Here is a 25511-nt window from a genome sequence, read left to right on the forward strand (position 1 = left end):
GTTGATAGTGTTTCGGAGTAACTTCAGGAACCAGTATTCCCCAGTAAGCCAATGTATTACTTTGCCAAGAATTATCCCTACCATGTGCTTATTTGGCCACCATGGTATTGTAGATTCCCCCTCATTCATAGAGTGAGCTGGTATGAATCCAACTCTCAGTACTTCTAGTGATGACACATTTTGTAACCCTTGCAAGGAATGTAGGACTCTCAGTAGATTGCATCTATTAAGGATGGCGTGATGTCCCTGGGATTGGTAAATTGGTGTAAATCACAAGACTGCGGTGTCCTTCACATCACTCTAGGCACCACAGCAGTTGCTGCGGGTTCTATGGAACCTTGTCTCAGATCGAATGCAGATCACCAAATCCCCATCCTCTGTGATATGGGGTTTATGCCAATATTTTCCTGCTTGCGCTGCTGCAGATTGTAAACTTGTCTACTGTGCACCGCACTCATCTCGGTTGTCCGTATGTCACCTGCGGTAAATATATCGCTTGTCTGTGTCTTTGCTCCCTGATTAACTAATCTAGGGACCACAGTGTCTTGAAATCTTATATTACAAGAGGACTTAGTTGCAGCCGGTGATTTAAGTACTGCATTCATTTGATGGCCGTTTGCCCAGGAATCGACTTCTAATTTGAAATGTTTGCTACATACACCAATAGTAGGCCAACAGAGTGTGCTGTTATCATAGGGGTTACTCTTGAATGCTGCATGTAGAGCTACTGCAATCTGGCCAGTTTTAACACAATGTCGTCCTTGGTGGTTATCCGAGTATCCTACTTGTAAGGCTGATGCACTCAAGGCTGTTTCTACAAAAGGTACTCACAATCGCTACTTGGTTCATCTACATCTGGGAATTGGGGGGGGGGGGGGGGGGGTACTTCTGACTGCCCCATATTGCAAGCATCAGACCATGCTCTCATGCTAAACAGATCATTATCATGGGTGGTGGCCATTAATCGTAAACATATCCTGTAAGGCATTTTGTTTGCATTCTTTGAGGGGAGGGGTGACAGTGAGCCAATCGGCTATGGCGTGATTGCCTCATTACTTATTGGAGGAGTTTTACTTTCTGGTCCGCTCTCTGCACTACTCAGGACAATCTGAAGGTTAACAGCAGTTTCCTGCCCAGTATGTAACCTTTGTATGCAAGGGTGTTTCCAGCACTATGGTTCGCATTTCAGGATTTTGTGCTTCATTTAATGCATTTTCAGCCTTTATAGTTTTCTTTCTTGGTTTACCTACTTCTGTCTCATTTCAGAGTTGCCCATCTCAGTTAAGTTCAACCGACTTTAGTAATATCTCCTCCTTACATGTACATTTTTCTATTCCTGCTGTTCTGGTGTCTAGGAGACTGATCTTTCTGTGGTTTTTCTTTTTTGATTTTAAAATATATATTTTAGATTAGTGGAAATCCTCGTAAAATACACTCCGTCTGATCGCGAAGCATTGCAAATTAAATCGATGCCTTAAATGCAGATACTGAGAAATTAGAAGTCACGGGTGTGACCTACAAATATCGAGAGGATAAGATGACACGTTTACAGCGTGAGGAGGAGGTTATAAAAAAGGCATTTTAGTTCCAGCGAGATAAATTGGACTCTGAACATGACCAGTTCTTCACCTTCTCTAAGAAATCCGATAACATAAAAGCGTTAAGAAAGGTGGATCCTCTTCTTCCATTACCATTGGGTGCAAACAATAATGTTCTAGCAGCCACATAAGCATCGGACCTCAGTTCAGAATTTGACAGCTAATCCGACAATGAACAAATGAGGGTACAGCGTTTAGGGTTTGAAAAATTCTCCCTGGCCCAAGAAGTCGATTGCCTGCGCCAGGACAGAGGCAGACACTGCGTCCCCATGTGCCCGGTGCCAACACCAGCAACACCGCAATAAGAAGCGATGGGAGAGACGACAATGCAGCAACAAACGGAAAGCAAACCAACAGAAAACAAAAAAAAAACAATGGAAGCACAAATAGAATTGCCAGGCAACAATAGTGACTCACAAACGGTTATTAATTTGACAAATGTGTCTCTAACTGAGAGTGAACTGCATATATTGTCTCTTGGATAATTCTGCAGTCCTAAAAGTGATTTTGACTATGCACAAACGCGTATCAACATGTACAAATTCGTGCGTAAACTCAAATTGCGTACATTTCATTTGCTGCAAAGGCCATCCAAGGCTAAACAAATTGATGCACCAATCAATGAAATCACTAGTCCCTCAATACTAACAGCTGGTGATGTGGGATTACTTTGTGACCTACAACAATTGCAGAATGACAGTGCTGAGCCAGCTGATTGTCAAGATCTATCATTATATGGGGGTGCCACAGAGTCTCATTTCAAGCCCAAATCAACCTTTTGTCCCATCATGTTACGGACAATATAGATGTTTTAAATGACAAAGTATCACAGGAATTGAAATCACTATACAAAAAACAAGCAGGCATCAAAAATCAACATACAAGCCAAGACAACATATACTATCTATTGAAGAAGAAACTGCAAGCTAATAATACTGTAATTATCTGCCAATCAGATAAAGGCGGCAACGAGGTGCTGTGGCCACGGGAGCTATACATGGACGAGGCATTGAAACAACTCAATGATAGGGACTGTTACAGGTGCAGCATAATGTTAGCTGTTATTGTCTCGTGGCATACCTTCTACACTAGTCTCCTGGCATGGAAAACTGCAGGGTTGCGAACAACTGAAGAATTTAAGTTTCTCAAGAATGATCACCCTGTGATGCCAGTGGTGTATTTTATCCAAAAGATACGCAAAGACATGGTCAAACCACCTGGAAGGCCAATAATAACAGCCTGTAATAGTCTCATGGAGAATGCATGTAAATATGTTGATTTCTATTTACAGGAACATGTGAAGGGACTTCCTTCCTTCAATCAGGGCACGGGTGACCTATTGAGAAAACTGACATTGATTGGAATCCAGATTATTTGCGTATCTCGTTCGATGTCTCGTCCCTATATAGGAGTATCTATCACAGGGAAGATTTGAAGGCAATAGAGCATTTTTTAAATACAAGACCGATTTGCTTTTTCCAGCACAACACTGGCTATGATCACAATGTGCATTCAAAACAATTTCTTCCTTTTGCAGAACCAGGTGTTTCAGCAGGTCAGGGGTGTGGCGATGGGGGCTTGTTTCTCCCCCAGCTACGCCTGTCTGCACATGGGATTGTGGGAGGAACAAGTCCTCAGGCCCACTTATGGTGAAATAATATCTTGCTATATAATAAGATGGTACAGGTACATTGATGACTTGCTGATAATTTTGTAAGGCACGGAGGACGGTGCTCTCCATTTTATTCAGCAAATCAATGAAAACCACTAAACCTAAATTTTACAGGCCAGGTCAGCAATGAGTCTTTTTGATTTTGGATGTTAAAATCACAGTCCAACACAACCAGTTACATACAAGGTTGTATAGAAATCCCACAACTGGGAATACCTTGCTACATGCTGCCAGTCACCACCCTGCGCATCTGATCCGCAGCATCCTCTACGGTGAAATGCTGTGGATCAGGAGGATATGCAGCTTAGACCTTGATTGTCAAATCGCACAAAATGAGTGCTGAGAAAGGTTCTTGGCTAAGGGCTTTTCTCCAGGAGAGATTGGCAAAGCCATTGTTAAAGCAAACCAAAAGGGTAGATTACAGGCTTTGATCAGCAAATCCAGCAGTGACCAAAAATTGCTTCTAGAGTCAAAACAACCATCTAGATTGATTCTCACTTACAGTAATCAACACAATATAATACAGAGGATTGTGGGCATTGGTAAAAAATGATCCAGCCTTGGGTGCTAATCTGACTAAATCGCCCAACATGACGTTTAAAAAGGCCCATTCTATGAGCAATTCTCTAGTCAAAAGCAGTCTTAAAGTGAGAACAAACACATCCTGGATAGACACCAGCAAAGGGTTCATTAAATGTGCCACGTGCAAAGCCTGCAAACATGGAGTCAGCAAAACAGAGTACACCACACCATTCAAGACAAAGCCCACTTGCATTGATAAAAAAATTGACCTGCAAAACGGAATATGCAGTATATTTGCTGGAGTGTCCTTGTGGCCTGCGATATGTGGGTAGTACCAAGTTGCATGTCCACAAGAGGATACTCCAGCACATCAGGGCAATTAACAATGGCGATGTGTTGTACCCCGTTGCAAGACACTTTGAGGAGCTCCGCCCAAAGAGATCAACAAGCTTAAGTACTTGGTTGTGGATTCGGTCCCCCCCTCTGAGGAGAGGAAGTGACCGTGAAGCTCTTCTAAGGAGGCTTGAGACCAAGTAAATATTAGAGATAGACTGCAAAACGCCTCAAGGTCTCAATTCTAGCGAGGACTTTTACACATGTCTATAGTATTCTGGTTTTAAGCACATATGATATTGTTCAAACTTGCCTCTGCCTCAGCATTATTTTTAACTTCAATTTTATGTATTATTCATGCACATTTGCATATTAGAACCTTTTTTCGGTACTTTAGGTGACACTTTAGTTTGCACTAGCACTTTATAATTAGACATGAAGTATCAGTTTAAGCCCACTTGGGCTCTATTATTCTGCGTTCCCATTTGAGACACAATTGGAATGAGGTGAGTCTTACTATCATCAAAAACCTACTTATGACCGAAGGTGTTATTGTATACATGAAAAGTTTACATTTGTTTTACTTTTTAACATGCATTTAATCTAACATGATTGGTTTTTATTATTCTCATAGTCAACATGGACAATTTGTAAACATGTGTCATATGTATTTATTTAAATATTGATGAAACTACATATTTATTGATAATTGTATCAAGCACTATTCCAAATGCACTTTACCTGGTCTCATGTATTTTAATGTTGAAATAAGATTGTGAGCGTTGAAAAATGTACCAACTTTTCTAGGTCTATGAAAATGTGGTCCCGTTAACCCCTTCAGCGCGGCACGAATTTTCGCGCTGTGCTGAAGGTTCTAATGAGCCTATCGGCTCATGACGGAACCGTTCCGTCATGAGCACAGCTCAACCGACGCTCATGACGGAACCGTTCCGTCATGAGCATGGAAGGGGTTAATGAGCACTGTCACTTTAAATGGTTGAAGTCAATTCTCCAACGTGTCATGTGATCAAGGCCCCATGAGGGCTGAAAAGTATTATGGCGGAGGTGCAGGGCACTAAATAAAAGAACTGCACCAAACGTTGGGTTCGCATCGTCTGTTCCGGAATGGAGTTTGTGTGAAGACTAATTACAAGTCATATATACATATACACACACACACACAGCTGTTGTTTATGAGATTGCTTGGCAGATTGACTTTTCTTCTATAGTTCCAAGGAATGGCCAGATCTGACGGATAAAACACTATGGACATCCTCGTGATCCGCAAATTATCTCTTTACCACGCTTAAGGCTTGCCCTTGCTCCGTCTATTGCACAGAGGCACTGGAAATATTCAGGTCCAATTTAGTTAGAATTACAGTAGTTATTCATCTGCCCATCGTCTTTTTGCAGATATGTAAAAATGGGCTGATGATTTCAGCAAGCTTAGTGACAATCTTTGAGCAGGTTCTTATTTCATTGGAGAATGCACTGCTCTTCAGCGATTCTTTCACCGCACACTCCATTGCTTGCATGCGGGATGTCAATGGTTACTATGCTAGAAGACACTTCAGAGGATTGTTGTTTGGTCATCCAGTTTTATGCAATGTGATGCTAGGTTATTTGCCATGAGATCCAGTGTTCTACACGTGGTATGCATGACAGTGAGAATTGGTTACTCTGGATGCGGCTCTGTGGGACGATAATCTATGGCACTATTGCCATGTGTTTTGGTGACTCAGTCCAAAGATGATTTAATGGTGATATATGGTCAGAAGGTGCTGAAACTGAGCGCACCATGATATGTAGCTACTAGGCCCAGTACTTTATTCAGTTGAAACAAAATGTCAGACTCCCCACTGGCAACAACGGTTACTGATTTTTACAGGCCAATAAGGTAAATGGACTGGTATTCACAAATGTTCCATTCTATGCAGAAAAGCAGTTTGATGAACTGGGTACTGGCTACTGGCTAATAATTTCCCCAGTATTATATTCTTTATGAATGGCTGCTACAGTTATATTTTGATGCTTAGTCAAAGCGCAATCAATCAAAGTTGAATGTTTTGAGCTCCAAAGCCTTTATAGGTTTGCAGTTTTGGCAAGCACTTTCCTGCAGAGTTTCCAAAATATTTGGAGGGGTAATTTGAACATTGGCACTCTTTCTATGGCAGGCTTTAATTTTTAGAACAGGCGACGACTGCTCTTTATTAGCCTTTGCTAGGAACTGGTCAAAGCACAGATGAAGTAGTTAGTGATTTAGTTTCATTGTAGCACAGTGGGTGTAGGTGCCTGCTCCAATCCCTTCGGTAAGAGAACGTTTCTGCCTCTAGGCGAAAAAGAATCAACTAGTGCAAGCACAAAATAAAGCGAATGGGCAGAACTAGTGGACAGTACAGTAGAAGCAAGCCTGTTTATGTCTTTTATTGGAGCCTGCAGTGTTTTCCCAATGTCAGAAACCGAATAAGATCTTTTAATCATAGGATCAGATGTTTCCTTTGTGGCAAATATAACATCCATATCTTTCATTTGAATTACATCTCTCATAATTTCATCCAAGATGTTTGAGACTCAAATGTCAGCTGTTTCCGCAACCACATTATCCTCCATAGCACACACAAGGATGCCCCGGTAGATTAAAATGATTTAAGTGATTGCGGTCTTAAGGTTTGCAATTGCCTTTTTTGCCTCTTGCTCCTGGTTACTCTTGACATATCCCCAAATCATGGCTGCAACAAGCTTCAACACACTATTTCAGTGTTTGATATCTGGTATTCAACGTTGCAGTATGGTGACTGCATGGGGTGGCCTTCACTAGCTGAGACCTTGTAGTCCTTGGGACTTCTCACCAGGGACACAAGCACCCCCAAACACACTTAGACACTATACTAAATAATAATAATCCTAATAGCAGGTCTCCTGCAACATCTTTTTTTGTATTGAATCGTTTTGTAAATCCATCGGCAGTATAACACGACCCCGTCTAGTCTTGAAAATGTGTCTTGCGCTCGTGTCTTGCACTTATAATACGCTTCTGAGATGGACAGTTGCGCATGTACTATGCAGGTCCTGAAGCAGGTACTAAAGCTCACAAATGCTGGTATATATTCATGGGATGCCGGAGAAGCTGCATCTAGTGTCACAAACAACACGAATGACACCAAATGTAGTAGTGTCAGAAATATCAGTCTTGCTAGTTCGGCTACTTTATCGTCTATACTGCATATGTTTATGCTTTTATGTGATCCACTTCTCCGCTGCTACTTCACTGGTACTCCACAGGTGCTGCTGCGTTATTACCGCGATACTGCTGTACGTGTCTGGTCACAACCATTATCATTGTGTACCTGTCATGGTGCCTCATTTTACTGGCAGACTCCCCTGTGTAAGTACACATTCATCGGTTGTTCTCTTGGACCAACAGCCCTGAGTGTGAGAGGGAGCGAGGGAGAGAGAGGGAGAGGGAGAGGGAGAGGAAGAGGGAGAGAGAGAGACTGGGTTGAAGGAACGCTTCAGAGACAGTTCGGAAGCAGGTCAAGAGTCTGTGTGACTATTGTGTTTTGAGACCTGTGGGCAAACTTCCTGAGGGGCTGCTAACCTCCTATTGTTTACATCTACCTCTTAACTATACTTTCAACATATTCCGACCTGCTTCCCGAGAGACCCAGACTAAGTGACTCCAGCCTTGTGCGACCTCATGTCTGGGAGGCGGGGTTAGTTAATTACCATAGAGGGGTATAGGACAATTGGGGTGAACTGGAGGGTGGCGGGAGGCTGGGGCCACAGAGCCTGCAGAGTGTGTTATCCAATGACCTGCTGGATACCAGTGGCACCACATTAGGGTGTTGAGTGCGTATGTGTGCAAGAGAGTTTTGTACACCTCATAAATAGAGCTGATGAACTCATTGACAGGTTGGGGGCTGCAAAGTACCAGAGTACGTTCAGTTTGATCTTACGATACTTTCAGATTGCCCTCAGTTCAAAAACACAAGAGAGGTCAGCATTTTCCACTCCAGACAGTCACTTTGAGTTTAAAGTGATGCCCTTTGGCCTGACTATTCACTGACAAAATATCGCCGAAGCAAATATCTGCATACCAAAATATTGTGACCAAAATATCAATGTAAACAATATCATCCTATTTTCATAATGTGAAGTACAAAAATAGAGAAAAAAAATATCTAAATATCTTTGTCATTTATATCATTGTATTAAATATCATTTTTTTAAAACATACATTTAAATATATTAAATGGTAACATTAATAAAAAAATATGTAATCTACATTTCAAATATAAAACCTTTTAAAAACTTTATACAAAATATATATATATATATATATTTAAAAACTATTAATCTAGTTTTTATTTATTTTATAATTTCACAATTGTTTTAAGAATGTAATGTGATATAACAAATAACTAGTACATAAATATATATCTACATATACCAACATAAAATATTTAAAAAAACTATTTTGAATAAAAGTAAACAAATTTCTTACAATTTTATAAAAATATTTTACACAAAAACTTTATTTATAAATATTATAATTTTAAACATGCAAAAACATAATATAAAGTGTAACAATATAAAAAGAATAATATAAACTTACATGAAATACATATACTATTCCTACTACAATTTATACAAAAGTAGGCAAAGTGCTCTACTAAAGATGTATGAAATGTACTACTCCCAATTTATGCAACGCAACAGTAGGAAAACTATTACATCACACAGGGGTAAGATGTAGTATTCTTACTCCAGATAATACATCAGTAGGGAAAATGTTAGATTGTGTAATGGTCAAATTTACTATTCCCACTCCAGTCAGTGCAACACTAGGAAAAATGTTGGACTGCAAAAGCTTAAAATGTATTATTCCCACTCCAATTAGTGAACCAGTAGGGAAAGTTTTGGATTGCGGAGGGGTCAAATTTACTATTCCCACTCCGTGCAGTGCAACATTTAAAGCAACCAAATTCACTTCAACACAATAAAATTTTTTCAAAAACACAGTAAACAAATAAAAATATAAAAATGAAAAAAATACAAATATATTTTATATTAAAGAAATACATAATACAATGTTAAATACATATCAAAAAGCTACAAATATTTATTTATTTAAAATTATTTATTAAACATTACCAAATATTATTAAATAATTGCATTTTAGTTACTTCCCACCATATACCTCTACAAAACGTACAACTCACACCTAAATGTAACTTTAAAACACAAATTATTTACACTATTAACATAAATATTTAATAAACTATCATTAATTAAAAATGATTAATTATAATTCACTTACCACAGTATACCTGCACAAAAAACACAGTTCTAAAATGTAACTTAACAAAAAATGTATTACACAACATAAATATCAAATTAATATAAATTTAAAAACTAATCAGAACTTAAATAAAATTAATTTACTTACCACCCTATATCCCTACAAAACCCACACCTAAACTAAAAAAACTGTAATCGCACAATTTATATAATCATCTCTTATTAATTAGAAACGAAATATTAATTACTTAAACTTAATTACTTCCCATCCTGTACCCCTATGAACTCCCGCTTAGAGCCAGCCAATTACTTAACTTTATTTACCATTGGCTGACTCCCAAGTCACTAGTTTCCTTGCTTCCGATTGGCCGGTGCCTCTTCCAGGCATCCGTCTTCTTCCTGTGCTTCAAGACTTCGGTCCTGCGTGGAGCCTGGACCAAGTAATGCTTCTGTGGCTAGTGTCCTTCCACTGCAGGCTCCTGCAGGGTCCCTTTAATATGCACTCCAGTGCTCACTTCTGCAGCCCCTCTCCACTCAAGCCCTCTGTGGCGATTACCTCCCACCCACCACTCCACCTCTCAGTTACCCTCATGCCGTCCGATCAATTTAACCTTTCCTCCTTCTGTCCGTCCGTTCTTCTTAAAACACCCCTACTCCTTGTAAACCCACCCTGCCAACTACCACTGCAAATTATTTGCTTCCCACACTCCTCCCTGTTGTTGCCACTAGCTGCCTCCCACTCAAACTCTGGGCCCGATTACGATGTAGGACACCGTTGCAGGATGGAATCACTCCGACTATTCCATTAGTCGGCGGCTCCACCCACAATATTACGATGCGACCACCCTATGGGCGGTCGGAAACTTCTATTTTTCTATTGAAGCTTGTGCAGAGGCCGTAAAGGGCTGCAGCAAAAGTTGCAATGAAAGAATGGACGTTTTCAAACATTCCTGCGCAGAGTGGCAGGCACCATGCAGTGCTTGCCACATAATGCAGGGATGTTTAGGGGGGCACCCCAAGGCCCCAGAGCGGAGGTTCAGGGGGCCCTGCTAGGGGCCCCCAAAGTCACTTCCTGTCTGCCTTTTCATGGTGGGCAGACTGCCATGAAAGGGTAGGCGGAAAGTGACGTAATCCCGACGGCAGGAGCAAAGGTTGGCTCCACTGCTATTTTGGAATTACAATTCCACCCACCACCCCCACGGGCTATCTGAGCCCGTCCGAAGTAAAGGGGAATTCCCCCGCTGGTTTCCCTCCAACCAGCAGTGGTCGGACGGAAACCTACATTGATGGGCGGAAAGCCTCCGACGAGGTGTCAGACGCTTTCCGCCCGACATTATAATGAGGGCCTCTGGTTTTTTCAAAGTACTTCACTTAGAAATAAAAGCTGTGCCATAGAATAATATAGTTTAGACATAATCGGTTTGGTGAAAGTTGCAACAAACTTTCTAAAGTTTTAACTAGTTGGGGATCATTTTAACATCCCAGTGATAAAGTAATGCTCACATAGGAGTTAGGCCACAGTCCTCAAATCGAACTACAGATCAAAGGAACCCGAGGACTTGTCATCAAGAGAAAAGCTCTAAGAATAAGACTAAGTCCAAAGGTAAACTTTTGACAGGACCTAGCCCTCAGCCTACACGACCCCTGCTTCATTGCAGTCAGGGCCGGCTTTAGCGCTGGTGGTGTCCTGTGCGACAATGTTTGTTGGCGCCCCCGACGGACTCCCTCACTACTATGTTCCTTATGAAACTGCAACACAGTTACAGCCTTTGTTCGTGCAGTCCTGTACGACTCACTCTTGGGACACCTAATAACATCTGAGTGCTGCAAACTTGGGTGGTTGACTCCATGGATACCTGGTAACAGTCTGTGGCACTGCCAGCTAGTATAGCTCACTTCTGGGGCACCCAATAGCCAGTACTACTGCAAGCTTTTGCGATTTCCTCTTGGGACACCAACAACAGTATGTAGTACTGCAGCCCTATGCAGCTCATTCTCAGGACACCAACTAAAGGTCTGTGGTATTGTAGTTTTGTGCTGTTCACTCTACTAATACCAACAACTGGCAACGCCAAAAGGTCAATATGTAACCCCTTCAAAGGTCATGACAGAATAGTTCTGTTGTAGTGTAGTTCCTATATTCCCAATAGGCTCTGCACATTGGAATAAAATATCCTATAGATTTGCACAGAAAACAAAACTGAAATGAGCCTTTAGGCTCATTTCAGTGTCACTTTCTATGTGCTCAGGGGGCTATCTCAGTCCCAGGGGCAAGTAGAAAGACAGGAGAGGTATCATTGGAAAGGGGAGAATCTCCAGTGGATCCCTGCCTGGGGATCGCTCCAGGAGGGTGATCCCCAAGCAGGGATCCACCCACTAGACACCAGGGAGGGGGGCCGGGGGGTGAGAGAGAGAGGCCCCTTGGGCAAGGGCTTTTGCTCCCCCCAAATACATTGTGTGATTTAGGAGAGGGGGGGGGGGGAGGGGTGGAGGAGCAAAAACCCCACTAGTCGCCAGGGATTTGTTTTGTGGCGCATACATTCTTAAGGTGGGGGCTGCCCATAAAGGGCATGTCCATGCCCCCAACCCCGCAAAAATTACAGTCATTCTGACCACCCCCCGGGGGGGGGGGGGGGGGGGAGAGCCCACTAAATACCAGGGATTTTTTTAAAATTATAATTAGTGGTGGGGACTACCCAATATGGGCATGCCCATGCTCCCCCACCCCCCACAAAAATGACAGCCTTTCTGGGGGGCAGATGGGGGCAGTAGTCCCCAATCTGCCCCCCGGGGCAAAAAGCTCATGGACGCCAGGGATTTTTTTGGGCACAGCTGAATTAGAGTGTGGGCTGCCCAAAATGGGCATGTCATTGACCCCCCCCCCCGACACCCCCCACCCCACCCACACAAAAATTACAGCCTTTCTGCCTTTCTTGGGGGCACATGGGGGCATTAACCTCTAATCTGCCCCCCCGGGGGGGGGCAAAAAGCCCAGTAGATGCCAGAAGACCTGGGGGAACGCTGGGTGGTAGGAAATTTGTGTCAGTCTGGTGATGCCACAACTTTCCCACACAAAAATGTGTGAAAAAGTGATTTTTTTCAGGAAAATTTCAGGTTTGCAGGAGATTCTTGCTAGGAAAACGTTAGGGGATCCATGCAAGCCATACCTCCCTGGAATCCCCTGGGGGTCTAGTTTTCGGAAATGTGTGTGTTTGGTAAGTTTCCCTAGGTGCCCACCGAGCCCCGGGCCACAAAGTCATGGGACCCCCTCTTGCAAAACCAGGTCATTTTGTGATTGGCAATTTTGATGTTGCCTCAATAGGTTTTGGGCCCTTGCTTGTCGCGGGTACTTGACCCACCCATGCAAGTCAGGTACCATTTTTCTCGAAAGAGTTTGGGGAACTCAGGGTGGGTGGAAATTTGTGGATAGACGCAGATTCCAGAACTTTCCACCACAGAAATGTGAGGAAAATGTGTTTTTTTTTTTTTTACACTTTTTTAGGTTTGCAAGGGATTCTGGGTAACAGAACCTGGTGAGAGCCAGTCAAGTCACCCCATCCTGGATTGCCCTGGGTGTCTAGTTATCAGAAATGTATAGGTTTGCTAGATTTCCCTAGGTGCCGGCAGAGCTAGGGTTCAAAAACTACATCTAGGCACTTTGCAAAAATAGGGTAATTTTTCATTGTGAAATTGTGGTGTGTTCACGTTGCATTTTGAGCCGTTTTCTGTCATGGGCACTAAGCCTACCCACACAAGTGTAAATCAGATTTGTGAAGCAAATGTTATTACCTATTGACTTTCGATGCATTTCTGCCATCCAAATGAAAGACAATGTGTAAAAAAGAAGTCATTTTGAAAATTGACCGATAATTCTCGTGCTAGTAGGAGTATTCCCAATTTCGGAAATGTGCAAATATCTACTGGTTCTATTTTGTTCCCATTTCAGAAATACATAGTTGTCTTTCATACCGATTTTTCCATGTATACATTTTCCCAGAATAATTGCTATATACACGGTACATAATAAACAAGCCTTTGCAATGCAACAGGTCTCGCATTTGCGAGAGTTTAGGCTATTGGCATAGTAAATGACAATGCATTTTATTTATTTGTTTCGCAAACCAACACACATAAAAGGCATTGTCATTTTTAATGCCAATAGCTCAAACTCTTGCAAATGCAACACTACTTTAATGGTGGTTGCCACCTTTTTTAGACACTGCTCGCTGTATTCAGGTTACAGCGAACCACGCCTAAAGAAAGGTGCGCGGCCACCAATAAAGTGAAAGAACGGAATGGGGCGCTTTTACTGGGAAAAAATAAACAGCTAACATAGCGTGGCCGCTAAAGTTAAAGCGGACTGCGCTGACAAATACAATAATTAAGGAAGCACAGCTGCTATAGTTACAGTGGACTGCACTGGCAAATTAAATATAGAAGTACGGCTGCTATAGTTAAAGTGGACCGTTATTACTAATTAAATATAAAAGCGGGTGGCGTGCTGCATTGTAGGAAGCACGCCGTGGGGAAAATCATTGAAGAAAGTAATGCTCACAGACTAGATAAAGCAGACCGTGTAACACAATTAAAAAGTCTAGTTCTCATGGGAGGTTACAAATGCAGAGAAGGCGGTACCAAGGAGGAACTACTAAGCCTATTAATGAATCAAATGCAACGATTTAGAAAGGATAATAACAGGAGCCAATTGCAAAGGTGGGCGAAGGTTTAACTCCCTACCTGAATACAGCATGCCTCGCAGCAAAGCGCTGCCCAGGATCGACCTAAAAAGTAACAACATCCTGGAAAAGGCAAATACTCATAGGGATGGAAGATGAAGTAAAGCATGTGAAATGTACGCAGGAATAACAGTTACATTAAAGTTTTTACACTTATTGAGAAATCATTGAGTGTTTTTGCCTGAAAAGTTAATAGGACTACATGGCTGAAAAAGACCTGCTTCAATGTCCGTTGCTTTTAGCCTTACAAAGAACGAGCAGTATGGTTTAAAAAGACCACTTTCCTTAACAAAGAGCAGCGGTGCACATTTTTTAAAGTAAAATAAAGAAAACCATTATTAATTCTCTTGCTAAAGACCAGAAAGCCTAACACAAGATATATCACTAATGTACTCTACATTAACAGCAGTGCCTTGACAATAGACGCATTAAAATATTCATGGACACATTAACATATTCACTGTGCATTCCAGAGCACAGTGCTTATATACAGGCACGCCAATATTCTCCACTGTGCACACATAGATGAGGCAATAAAGGCAAACCTGTTCAAATACCAAAATGTCTGCTTTGAAGCTTATAGCAGTACCTTTGTTGCATCATTCATTCAGAATATTAAAAACACCATACACTTTTGCCAGACTGATGAGATATCTTCAAAGGTATCTAATGTACCCTGCGTTTCGTGGCCGGCTTTATATAGGTTTAGGCAATGTTGGTGAAAATAGATGTAGCCCAATGATATTGATTATTTGGAACATTTGTATTCATGCTATGGTACCAGGTGGACCAGAGTTTTGTGCGGTCTACGCTTTTAAAACCGGAGGGCTGCGAGATATCAGCACATCGCATATCCCTGAGCAGGTGATGTGTGTCAGATGGGGCAAACAAATGGCACATAACTGAATAAATGTCAAACAGCAGTCACCAGAGTGGTGACAAAGCAGGGACCCTGTCGCCTTCTAGGCCTGTGCACTCACTGAAGCACTGTTGTGCACTTGGTCAGCGTGGTGTGAACAAATATGCATTCACCACGCCCACTGCTTGTTTATTCCTCAAGGCTCCTCGTGTTGCACAGAAAATGTTCATAATAATTGTGGCTTACAAGAGATTTGCATCTGAGGCTATCTAACGGGCTACTGAATATGTAAATTAACACCTGTATGAGAGAGCTGCAAGTCCGCTTCCGCCCCGGCGTCTTCAAATGCCTGTGCCCGACAAATGGAGCAGCAGGCAAGGCACAAGAGTTGTTTTTTGGATCCATTTCACAAGATAACAAATCACGGAGAGGAAAGAGGGGGTAAGACCTGCTGGCTGAAGTAATGGCTTTCATCAAGTGAGGAGGAGCGAGAGTCAACAAGAGCTTGTTATTGGTTAGGTTTGGCATGTCCCAAGCAAGCAAGCGCCAAACCTAGAACTCCCCCCCCCCCCCCCACCCCAAACTCAACTAAAATCCACAGACTAATTATCGTCCCTCCCCTAGCAGTCTGTTGGCCAGACAGCGGTCCAGGATAACGCATGGCGTCTGCATCCTGCGACAACATGGTCTGGAATAAAGTCCCCTGTTAGCGCAGCCTCTGCTTGACGCAGGCCAGCCTGTCTTCTTGTTCATTTCCGGGTGACATTTCCCAGGCTTGGTATGTCTGCAAGTGGTATTTTCTACATTTTTAACGGTGTGTTATATGTTTTGGTGTTTTTTGCAGTTTCTGTGCAGAATAGAGTTGAGTTTCAAATATTTATATGTTCCTAAAGTTATGTTTAACATAGTGTTCAGAGAAAGAACAGGCTGTGAGATCACTCCAGGAACCGGAGCAGGGCTCCGATGTTTCCGTTACGAGGATGAGCAGCGACAGCGTCAGCAGGGCTCGAAGAGTTACCAAGTTCAGTTCAGCCGCGATCAGATCAGCAGGGCTTCCTTGTCCAAGATACAACTGCCCGCTAGTTCAGGGGTGGGCCTTGATATAGTCCAGTGGCCCTTTGATGTCCGGACCCTTGCAGGCGGCGGTCCGAGGCTTTGGGGGCGGCCCGTGGGTGAGGTCCGGCGGTTGGTCCTATGATCCCTTTGAGGATGCGTCCGGGAATTCCCAGACGCCTAGCAGGTCTGGAGGCAGCACTCGGGGAGGCCAGAGGTGCAATCGAAACTGGCCCCAAGGGGAAGACCAGAGGTGTGACAGAAACCAGTCTCTCAGGGGAGGCCGGAGGTGCCATCGAAACTCCTTGTCTTCTCTCACTAGGGTAGCCCTCACCCTCCCAATGGGGGCTGGCGCGCCTGGAGCCTAAGCTGCATTAGGGCTGGGGTCATGCTAGGCCCACGGAGTCAGGGATCTTGGGAAGGGAAAATGGCTGCCGGTGGGCCTATGGGGCCATGATGGTTTGGGGCGCGCGGGCTGGGATGGTGGCCGGGGACAGGCCGATACAGGCCGTGGGCGTTTGGTCGGACATGGGCAGGGCAGTAAGGGGTTTCTAAGTACGGAGCGGGGCTAACGGGGAGCTGAGTAGCGGGGGGAACCACGCCACGAGGCCAGGTCCAACATATACATTTTGACATACTAATACATTAAATGACATGTAAAAACGGGATATGATTAAAAACGTTACAGGTAAATCAACCTTGCGTTTTGTTTTGTATGTTTTGAATTGCAGATTTATGTAGCGCGAACTCGACCCAAAGGTATTGAGGCGCTTTACAGGAGCACCGTTCTAGTGATTTATGGAAAGAGGGGGGGGGGGGGGGGGCTGGAGTTGTGAGGCATTAAAAAAAAATGGTGGAAACGGATAATATATAAGAGCAGAATTAATGAGGGCTTAAATCGTTCATGAATTATGCAGTGTTGCACACTCTCCTCAGTAGCAAAGAATCACGCACGTTGCATCACCTAGAGAGGGGAGGCTGAGCGCTGTTCCAAAATGTTTCCCTCGTGCATTGCCGTAATGTATGTTGTAAATGGGATGAGAGGTGAGCAGAGGAACAGCTTGTACGTTGGCGCTTCACCCGCAATACCACAATTTGACAAGAACTGTGTGCGAAAAAACGTTATATGATGCATGAAAAGGCACGTGAACTTAAGCAGCCCTCGTTTAAATTAAGAAGGCTCGCAGTGCCAATGCAGTAATCCAAATACATCATTATAAATTCTCGTTGCCTTAAGCACTGATGCCTCTATTCAACTTCACATAATTCATGGCGGCCCCATCCTCAAATGAAGGGCTGACCGACCTGGTGCCGGAACTGCCTATGGGAAAGAGCCTGAAACCTGCAGCCTCCCAAACTCGTCCATCTGCCATAATTAATTAAAACCCCACACCCCGGTCACCACGCGAGCAGCAATGGAGGCAGCCCGCTGCTCTCCCGCTTTAGAAGAAGCACGCAAATCAGCCCATGGGGGTGTTGGACCTCTCCTCATACCACCGTCCTCTAGCCCCGCGCCGCACTCACCGCTGCTGTAGCTTCAGCTCCGGTGCATCCTCCAGGCGGCGGCGGCAGACAGCCCCTGCCCCCCCCCCCCCCGGGCCTGGTTCGGTTTAAGCTCACCCGGAGGCTCCGGAGCAGACCGCGTGGCAGGAAGAGAGCCATGGTCCGCCCGCTTCTTTTCTGCCCCAGTAACCCTCCGCTGACCTCTCCGGAGCGAGGAAAGCAGTGTGCTCAGCAGAGGCCGGGGGAAGGGCCGCACGCAGCCCTTACACCGGCAGAAAGGGAGCGGGTGGAAGACCACCTGAGGGTTTTGTGCAGTGCGAGCGAGTTTTGTTATTGGGGCGGTCGGCAGGCCATGGAGTCCTGGGCCGACCACTCGCGAAGTGCGGGTGCGTAGCGGCAAGCCGCAGGAGACGATCCTGGTGGCACTGCCCCTCCCCCCCTCAAGCACTGCCTGCCTCTTGCTCCTCCAACATGGCGGAGGCCGCGCAACCTGCACGGCCACAATCTCTGCAGTACTAAGGATACCTGGGGCAGCGTGGCTTGTGTACCATTTCCAAAGAGGGTACAAATGAAGGCATGTTACTATTTAGAAGTGCAGTACTGGGAAGGGGATGAGACTCAGCAAACGAAACACGTTGACGGAAAAGCTTTTATGTGCAAGTTGCTCATGGGAATAGGAAGCTACAAATGGCAAAACAGCCCCGTCCTTTGCAGACTGGTGGGCCGCGCCGCCAAGAAAACAGCATTCAAGGACAGGTTGGACAACAACGCACACAACTGCAAGGAACTCTTCAACATCGTGAAAGAGCTTTCCAACCCCAGCGCAGGAAACAACGACATCACCCCATCGCAAGACCTCTGCAACTCCCTGGCTTCATACTTCCACAACAAGATCGCGGACATACACAACAGCTTCAACAACCAACCAACGCACACCATGACCGAACAACCACCCCCCACCACCACCCTCCACGCCTGGACCCCGATCAGCACCGAAGACACCATCCGCACGATGAACTCCATCCACTCCGGATCACCGACCGACCCCTGCCCGCACCACGTCTTCAACAAGGCCGACGCGGTCATCGCACCCCACCTGCGAGACATCATCAACACATCCTTCGACACCACCATCTTCCCTGAGAGCTGGAAACACGCCGAACTCAGCGCTCTACTCAAGAAACCAACAGCGGACCCCACCGACCTCAAGAACTACCGCCCCATCTCACTCCTCCCATTTCCAGCCAAAGTCATCGAGAAGACCGTCAACAAGCAGATGGCCGCCTTCCTCGAGACGAACGGATCCCTCGACCCCTCACAGTCCGGCTTCCGAGCCAATCACAGCACCGAGACCGCCCTCATCGCCGCCACCGATGACATCCGAGCCCTGATGGACAATGGAGAAACAGCGGCCCTCATCCTCCTAGACCTCTCCGCGGCATTCGACACGGTCTGCCACCGCACCCTAGTACGGCGCCTCAGCAACATCGGAATCCAGGACAAGGCGCTGGAATGGATCATCTCCTTCCTCGACGGAAGAACACAGAGAGTCCGCCTACCACCGTACAAGTCAGAGGCCTCCGAAGTCATCTGTGGCGTCCCTCAAGGATCATCTCTGAGCCCCACCCTCTTTAACGTCTACATGAGCCCCCTCGCGGCCATCGTACGCAAACACAACCTCAGCATAATCTCCTACGCCGACGACACCCAGCTGATCCTCTCCCTGACCAACGACCCCACCGCCGCCAGAGCCAACCTGCACGAAAGGATGAAAGAGGTAGCCGAGTGGATGACGACCAGCCGCCTGAAACTGAACTCGGACAAGACGGAGGTCCTCATCCTGGGCCCCTCACCCTCCGCCTGGGACGACTCCTGGTGGCCTCCCGCCCTGGGCACCGCACCCAAACCGACAGACCATGCACGCAACCTGGGCTTCATCCTGGACTCCTCCCTCTCCATGACCAGGCAAGTCAACAACGTCTCCTCGGCGTGCTTCAACATCCTACGCATGCTACGGAAGATCTTCTGGTGGATCCCCAACGAGACCAGGAAGATCGTCACCCAGGCCCTCGTCACCAGCCGACTGGACTACGGCAACGCCCTCTACGCCGGTACCACCGCCAAGCTCCAGAAGAGACTCCAGCGGATCCAGAACGCCTCAGCCAGACTCATCCTCGACATCCCACGAACCAGTCACATCTCCGGACATCTGAGAGACCTTCACTGGCTCCCCGTTAACAAAAGAATCACCTTCCGCCTCCTCACCCACGCACACAAAGCCCTACACGACCAAGGCCCGAGCTACCTCAACAGCCGAGTCAACTTCTACGCTCCCAAATGCCACCTCCGATCAGCCAACCACGCCCTCGCCGCCGTCCCCCGCATCCGAAGAGCGACTACAGGAGGAAGGTCCTTCTCCTACCTGGCTGCCAAGACCTGGAACTCCCTGCCGACCGACCTGTGCCTGACCCAAGACCACCTCTCCTTCAGGAAGAAGCTGAAGACCTGGCTGTTCGAGCAGTAGCGGCACCCCCCCCCCCCCGCCCCCCCCGCCCCCCCCCCCCCAGCGCCTTGAGACCCTACGGGTATGTAGCGCGCTTTACAAGTGTCATTGATTGATTGATTGAGTGGGCGTGTTTTTCTTTCTCCCCTCTTCTCCATTGGCTGGAATGTAAACAAAGGGCGTGTTTTTGACTTGTTGTTTACATTCCAGTCAACGGAGAAGTGGGTAGAACAAACTGAAAAAACACACCCCACAATCCGAAATGGACGGGGCTTACAGAGAGAGAATGATTTAATTGAGACCTCTTCTCCAATGGCTGGCCGCCGTTCAGGAGGCAAGCCAATAGAGAAGAGGGGCGGGGTTAACCCTCGCTATTCAGAATCATTATTTCTCGCCAGCGAGACTGCGCATGTGCGCAGCCTACGCTAGCCGAGACCTCAAAACACAGAAATAAGGCCCATTTCTTTTAACCCCTTCGATGCTCATGACGAGCTCAGCTCGTCATGAGGCACAGTGGAGCTGTGCTGATGACGAGCTGAGCTCGTCATGAACAATGGGAGTCATGAAATATCAGCACAGGAGAAAAATCTCCCTAGCAGCCAAGGTGTTAATATTCATAAAAAAATGTACATTCCTAAATGGTTAAGTTATTCCAGAATGGAATTGCAGCGTAAAATTGGCAACCACAAAGGAGGTGAACCCCACAGTATAAACCTCGACATATAAGAGGCGAGAAAGCATGGGGAGGTAAGCAATAACAAAAGAGGGTCAAAGAATAATGAGAATGAAAAAATGCAAAAAAACTAATGCAACAAAAACATTTTAAATTAAGTTGTTTTCAAAGAAAGTGAGTCAAATACAATACAATTCAGACAGTTTGATTAGAAAAAATACTCATTGCCTTGTCTACTAGATCGCTAAATTAATCTAGCCTCTTTAAAATGTCAGCTCGCTGGCAACAATATTCACCTATATAAATGACACATTTCAGCATGTTCTATACGTCACATGTTTTTAACAAAGATGGATAGAACGAGATGTGTCTCAACCATATGCAGCCGTGAAATACATTATTTTCGGAAATGCGTAACCAATTTTGTGCTATATCTTATTTAACAAGTCCAGACGTCTTTACTGATACGTACCTTATACTAAAGGTGGAAAAAAATTACTTGTAGCCACAATTCACTATCGGTTTGTTTGAAATACCTGAAATAAAGCACACAATAATGAAGACTTGTAGCACACGTTCTTTGAAGTATTCACTGAATTAAATTGTGCATAAGTGCTGTGCTTTGTTTGTTGGGTAACACCATCTGGAATTGCTCTCAGATGCAACATACACACAGGTCTGCTGTCAACCAACTAATTCTAGATTCATAGCACATAACCTGGTAATCCACCAGACATCACACTCCTCAAACAGAATCACTCTGCATCCATGCAAACGGGATCCAAGAAGGGACCTGAAACATCTTACAACCGTCAGGTAAAAGCCCAGCAAAGGCCCGGATGGAAAGGGGATGCTTATAAAAACCTTATAATAGGCAAACATACGTCTTAAATGCATGCTAAATAAGTATCAACAATAGGGCTGGAGGCTGCTAAGACGATCAAATCTGCATTTTGAATAATGTCATGAGAGACTAAATAGCTAAATTAGAATTTTTTTTTCTCTATTCGATTGGAAACACCTGGAAAATACACAGATGTGTTTAGACCATGATCACTGAACCAATGAAGAGAAGCATTGGCAAAGTAAAATAGGTCTTGCCTACACGAGAGCTACGGCTTTGGCAATGGGTTTTAGCCATGTTCTACGCCAGTGTGGCTTCCGTTCAGCATGGCTAAACGTTAGTGGTATGGGGAAGATTGGGGTAAAGTGGAATGAAGTAGACTGGAGTAGTGTAGAGTGGGGTAGATTGGTTTGGAATGGGGAAGATTGGGGTAGGCTTAGGTAGACTGGAGTCGGGTAGATTTCAGTGGTGTAGAGTGGGGTAGATTGGAATGGGTGGGGTAGATTTGGGTGGATTGGGGTAGATAAGAGTAGTTTTGGGTGGACTGCGGTAGATAGGAGTGTGGTAGAGTGGAGTGAGGTATATTGGGGTAGACTGAAATGGGGCATTTTTGGGTAAGTGTGGGGTGGATTGGAGTAAGGTACTTTTATAGGGGTAGATTGGGTGGATTAGAGTAGAGTGGATTAGAGTAGGGTAGAGTTGGGCACAGTGGAGTGGGGTAGACAGGGGTAGATTGGAGTGGGAAAGTTTGAAGTGGGGTAGATTAGAGTAGGGTAGAATGAAGTGAGAGGACTAAATTGAAGTAGATTGTAGTAGAGTATATTGGGATAGAATTGAGTGGGGTAGATTGGGATGAGTGGGTTAGATTGGAGTGGAGTGTGGTAGACTGAAGTGGGATAGATTGGAGCGAAGAGGAGTGGAGTAGATTGTGGTGGGGTGTGGTGGGGTGGGGTAGATTGTGGTAGATTGGAGTGGGTTAGATTGGAGTAGCGTAGAGTGGGGTAGATCGGGTGGCCTGCAGTAGGTTAGAGTGGAATGGGACAGAATGGGTGGATTGGAGTAGAGCAGAGGGCAGAGGGGAGAAGGAAGTAGAGAGAAGGATGTGGACTAGGGTTGAATAGAGTGGACTAGAATGTAGACTGGAGTGGGGTAGATTAGGGTGGAGTGGAGTACAATGGAGTGGAGTAGATTGGGTGAATATTCAGAAAATCTTTATTTCTGCAATATGCCATAAAAGTAGACAAAACATGTAAAAAACAGTACATGTAGATGACAATATTGATTACTTATAGCAAAAAATTCAATACCAAGGCATTTTTCAAATATACATAATTGATCAAAATTCATACATATAAAAACCCAATTAAAATGAGAAACAAATAATTTTCTAAAAGGAGTTAAAAATATACAAAGGAGCAATGTATAACCGTTAGCTGCCAATCCAGACTTAAGTTCAGGCAATTAAGAATCTGCGCTTATGCCACATAGCTGCCAGAAATTGGGAAACGGAAAATACAGTGGGGCCAGTAGTGTCTGATTTTAATACTCTGAATGCCTGCATGCATTGCCGGAAGCCCACATTTTTACATAAAGGAACAAGCCAGTACTTCCTAGGCTTGTGGTACGCCGGACAGAAGAATAAAACATGAAGCTCGTTTTCAGTATCACATTTGCATGCAGGACAATTTTTCGGGGTATGGGATGACCACCTACTGGAAAGAGCTCGCAAAGGTAGAACACCATGCCTCCACTGTACATAAAGTTTTTTTGCTAATAGAGGGTATATGTCATCAAGAAATCGCTCAAAGAGGTAGCAATCTTTAACCAGCAGGAAAGAAGCAGTTATAGAGCCGATTTGATGGTTACATAGTGCGGCATTCAGTCTGTCAGCACAAAATGTGTTCGTAAGCTGGGTGCGTGAAATCATTTTACAAACCCCCTCTGGGTCGACCCATAAGGCAGGAACGCCTAACGTTATGAATTCGTGCTTTATAAAAATGAGCCAGGGAATATTCCCTGCTCTTGAATAGGTCAGTATTTCTTTGAGTTCCTGTCTGTAATTTATCAACTCCGGTGTTACCCAGAGCCTGCGCCAAAACCGGAGCGGTTTTAGCGCTAGCTCTTCGTCAATTGGTCTGATTCCCAGATCGAGCCTTAAAGGAAGGAGTGGGGTGCTAGATGGTAATGCTAACAACTGTCTTAAGAATTTGTTTTAGGTCCTGGTGATTTCGGTCCTATTACAGTGGCCCCATAGTTCGCCCCCATACATGATGGCACCTCTAGCTTTTGATTTGTAAACCTCCAACGGTGGTCCAACAGGTTTAATAGTGGACTTATTGGATAGTTTGAGAATTCCGCCCGAGAGTTGGGCCAGTTTTAATTGTGACTTAATTTGCTGGGGGCCCCACGTCAAGTTCTCATTAATGGTGACCACCAGATAGTCAAAGGTAGTTATCCTTTCAAGTCTTGTTATCCCTAGACTTGGGTTTGGTCATAAGGTTTTCGGGGGTTGAAGATCATAAATTTAGTTTTAAGAGAGTTAATCTCCAATCATCGAGCGGTACAGAATTCTTCAAAGCCTTCCAATGTTCGCTGTATACCCATTGGAGATTTTGAAAGCAATAGGGTGTCGTCGGCGAACATAATTGCAGGGACCCTTTTACCGGCCAGCTTAGGAGCATCATTGTCCTGTACTCCGTTAAGGTGCGCGATTACCCCGTTGACAGAGGCGAAACAGGGTCGGTGCAAGCACACAGCCCTGCCTTACCCCCCTGCCAATGGGAAATCGAGATGACAGTGCACCATTTTTTCCGTATCTAACTTAGCCAAAGTTGGCCTCATGTAGCCTCATCAGGACAGATAAGAGGGTGGGGATACCCAGCTCAAGAAGAACAGTCCAGAGTTTCCCCCGGGGCACAAGGTCAAAGGCAGAGCGAAGGTCGACGAATACCATATAGAGGCTGCCACCCTCTAATCTCACCGTTTTCCAATACAGGAGTTGTAAACGGGGGGAAACATGGCACCAGCAAGCTGAGCTGCCGTGGTGCTCCGGCTCTGCGCTCCCAACTTTAATAGGAATGCTATGTTTTTGAGGACTTGAAATTAGCACATCCTAATCTCGATTTGAGCAGTAAAAAGTGGGGAAGACAGTCCGGTAATTGTTTTTCTCCTGGTCCGGTCTGGTGTAGCGTTTGGTTCTTCCAAGGCCGGGGCGTACCACTGCTTGTGGACGTCTTGGCGTTTTCAGCAGCTTGGCATCTCGGCGTTTCGGCGTCTTAACAGCCTGCACCTTCTATGTGTGCGGAGGAGTGTTTTCCCATCCTCCCTTTTGGCTTGTGGGGGTCAGTTGGAGCGCGGCTGTTGACTGCGGGAGACGCTGCGGGCTCATCTACGGTTCGACCAGGTCTGCTGAGTTGGTCCCGGGCCGCCCTGGAGCTAAGGAGAGGGCGGCGGCTCCGGAGCCTTCTGCACGCTTCTCGCAGGGCGGACAGCTGTGTTGGAAAAATCGGCTTGGGGAAAGCAGCGGAGATTGGTGTTGACTCGCAGTGGAGCTCGGAGGACCAGCAGGAAAGCCAAGCCAAGCCGGTTGGTAATCCAGTGGGCAGGGGGTAAGGGCGGCTCCGAGAAAGTGGAAGGTGCGGTGGCTGTTAAAAACCCCTTAAAAGTTGTACCAGTACCAGCTAACAAAAAAAAAAAAAGGAGGTAAAAGGTAAAAAAAAAAGGGCACAGAGTTTAAAAGCACTGATAATAAAGTCTGTGGTAGTGATTTAATTTCGAGTCCGGTACAACTATATTTTCACATTTTTTTGTCCTTCCCGGAACTAGTAATCCTGGCGGGGGACTTCAATATAGTTTTGGATCCGGTTCTAGACAAGTCTCCAAAACAGCCGACCTCTTGCCTTCTCTAATACCCG

General features: G+C 45.2%; 1 protein-coding gene across 3 annotated transcripts in view; it reads right to left on the minus strand.

Moving 5' to 3' along the window:
- Positions 1-25511, minus strand: part of FIGLA (folliculogenesis specific bHLH transcription factor) — a 439043-nt gene that overhangs the window by 15977 nt on the left and 397555 nt on the right. For 2 of the 3 annotated variants that reach the window (XR_015301023.1, XM_086944780.1), the window contains exon 5: positions 21226-21289. The exons of the other annotated variant lie outside the window; for it this stretch is intronic. Coding sequence is in view for 1 of the 2 variants with exons in the window: in XM_086944780.1 (XP_086800906.1) it covers positions 21269-21289 (21 nt within the window). In the remaining variant the exon portion in view is untranslated. The remainder of the gene's footprint in view (positions 1-21225; positions 21290-25511) is intronic. 3 annotated transcript variants of the gene reach the window in all.

Source organism: Lissotriton vulgaris, chromosome 11 (assembly GCF_964263255.1).
Source record: "Lissotriton vulgaris chromosome 11, aLisVul1.2, whole genome shotgun sequence".
Taxonomy (NCBI): domain Eukaryota; kingdom Metazoa; phylum Chordata; class Amphibia; order Caudata; family Salamandridae; genus Lissotriton; species Lissotriton vulgaris.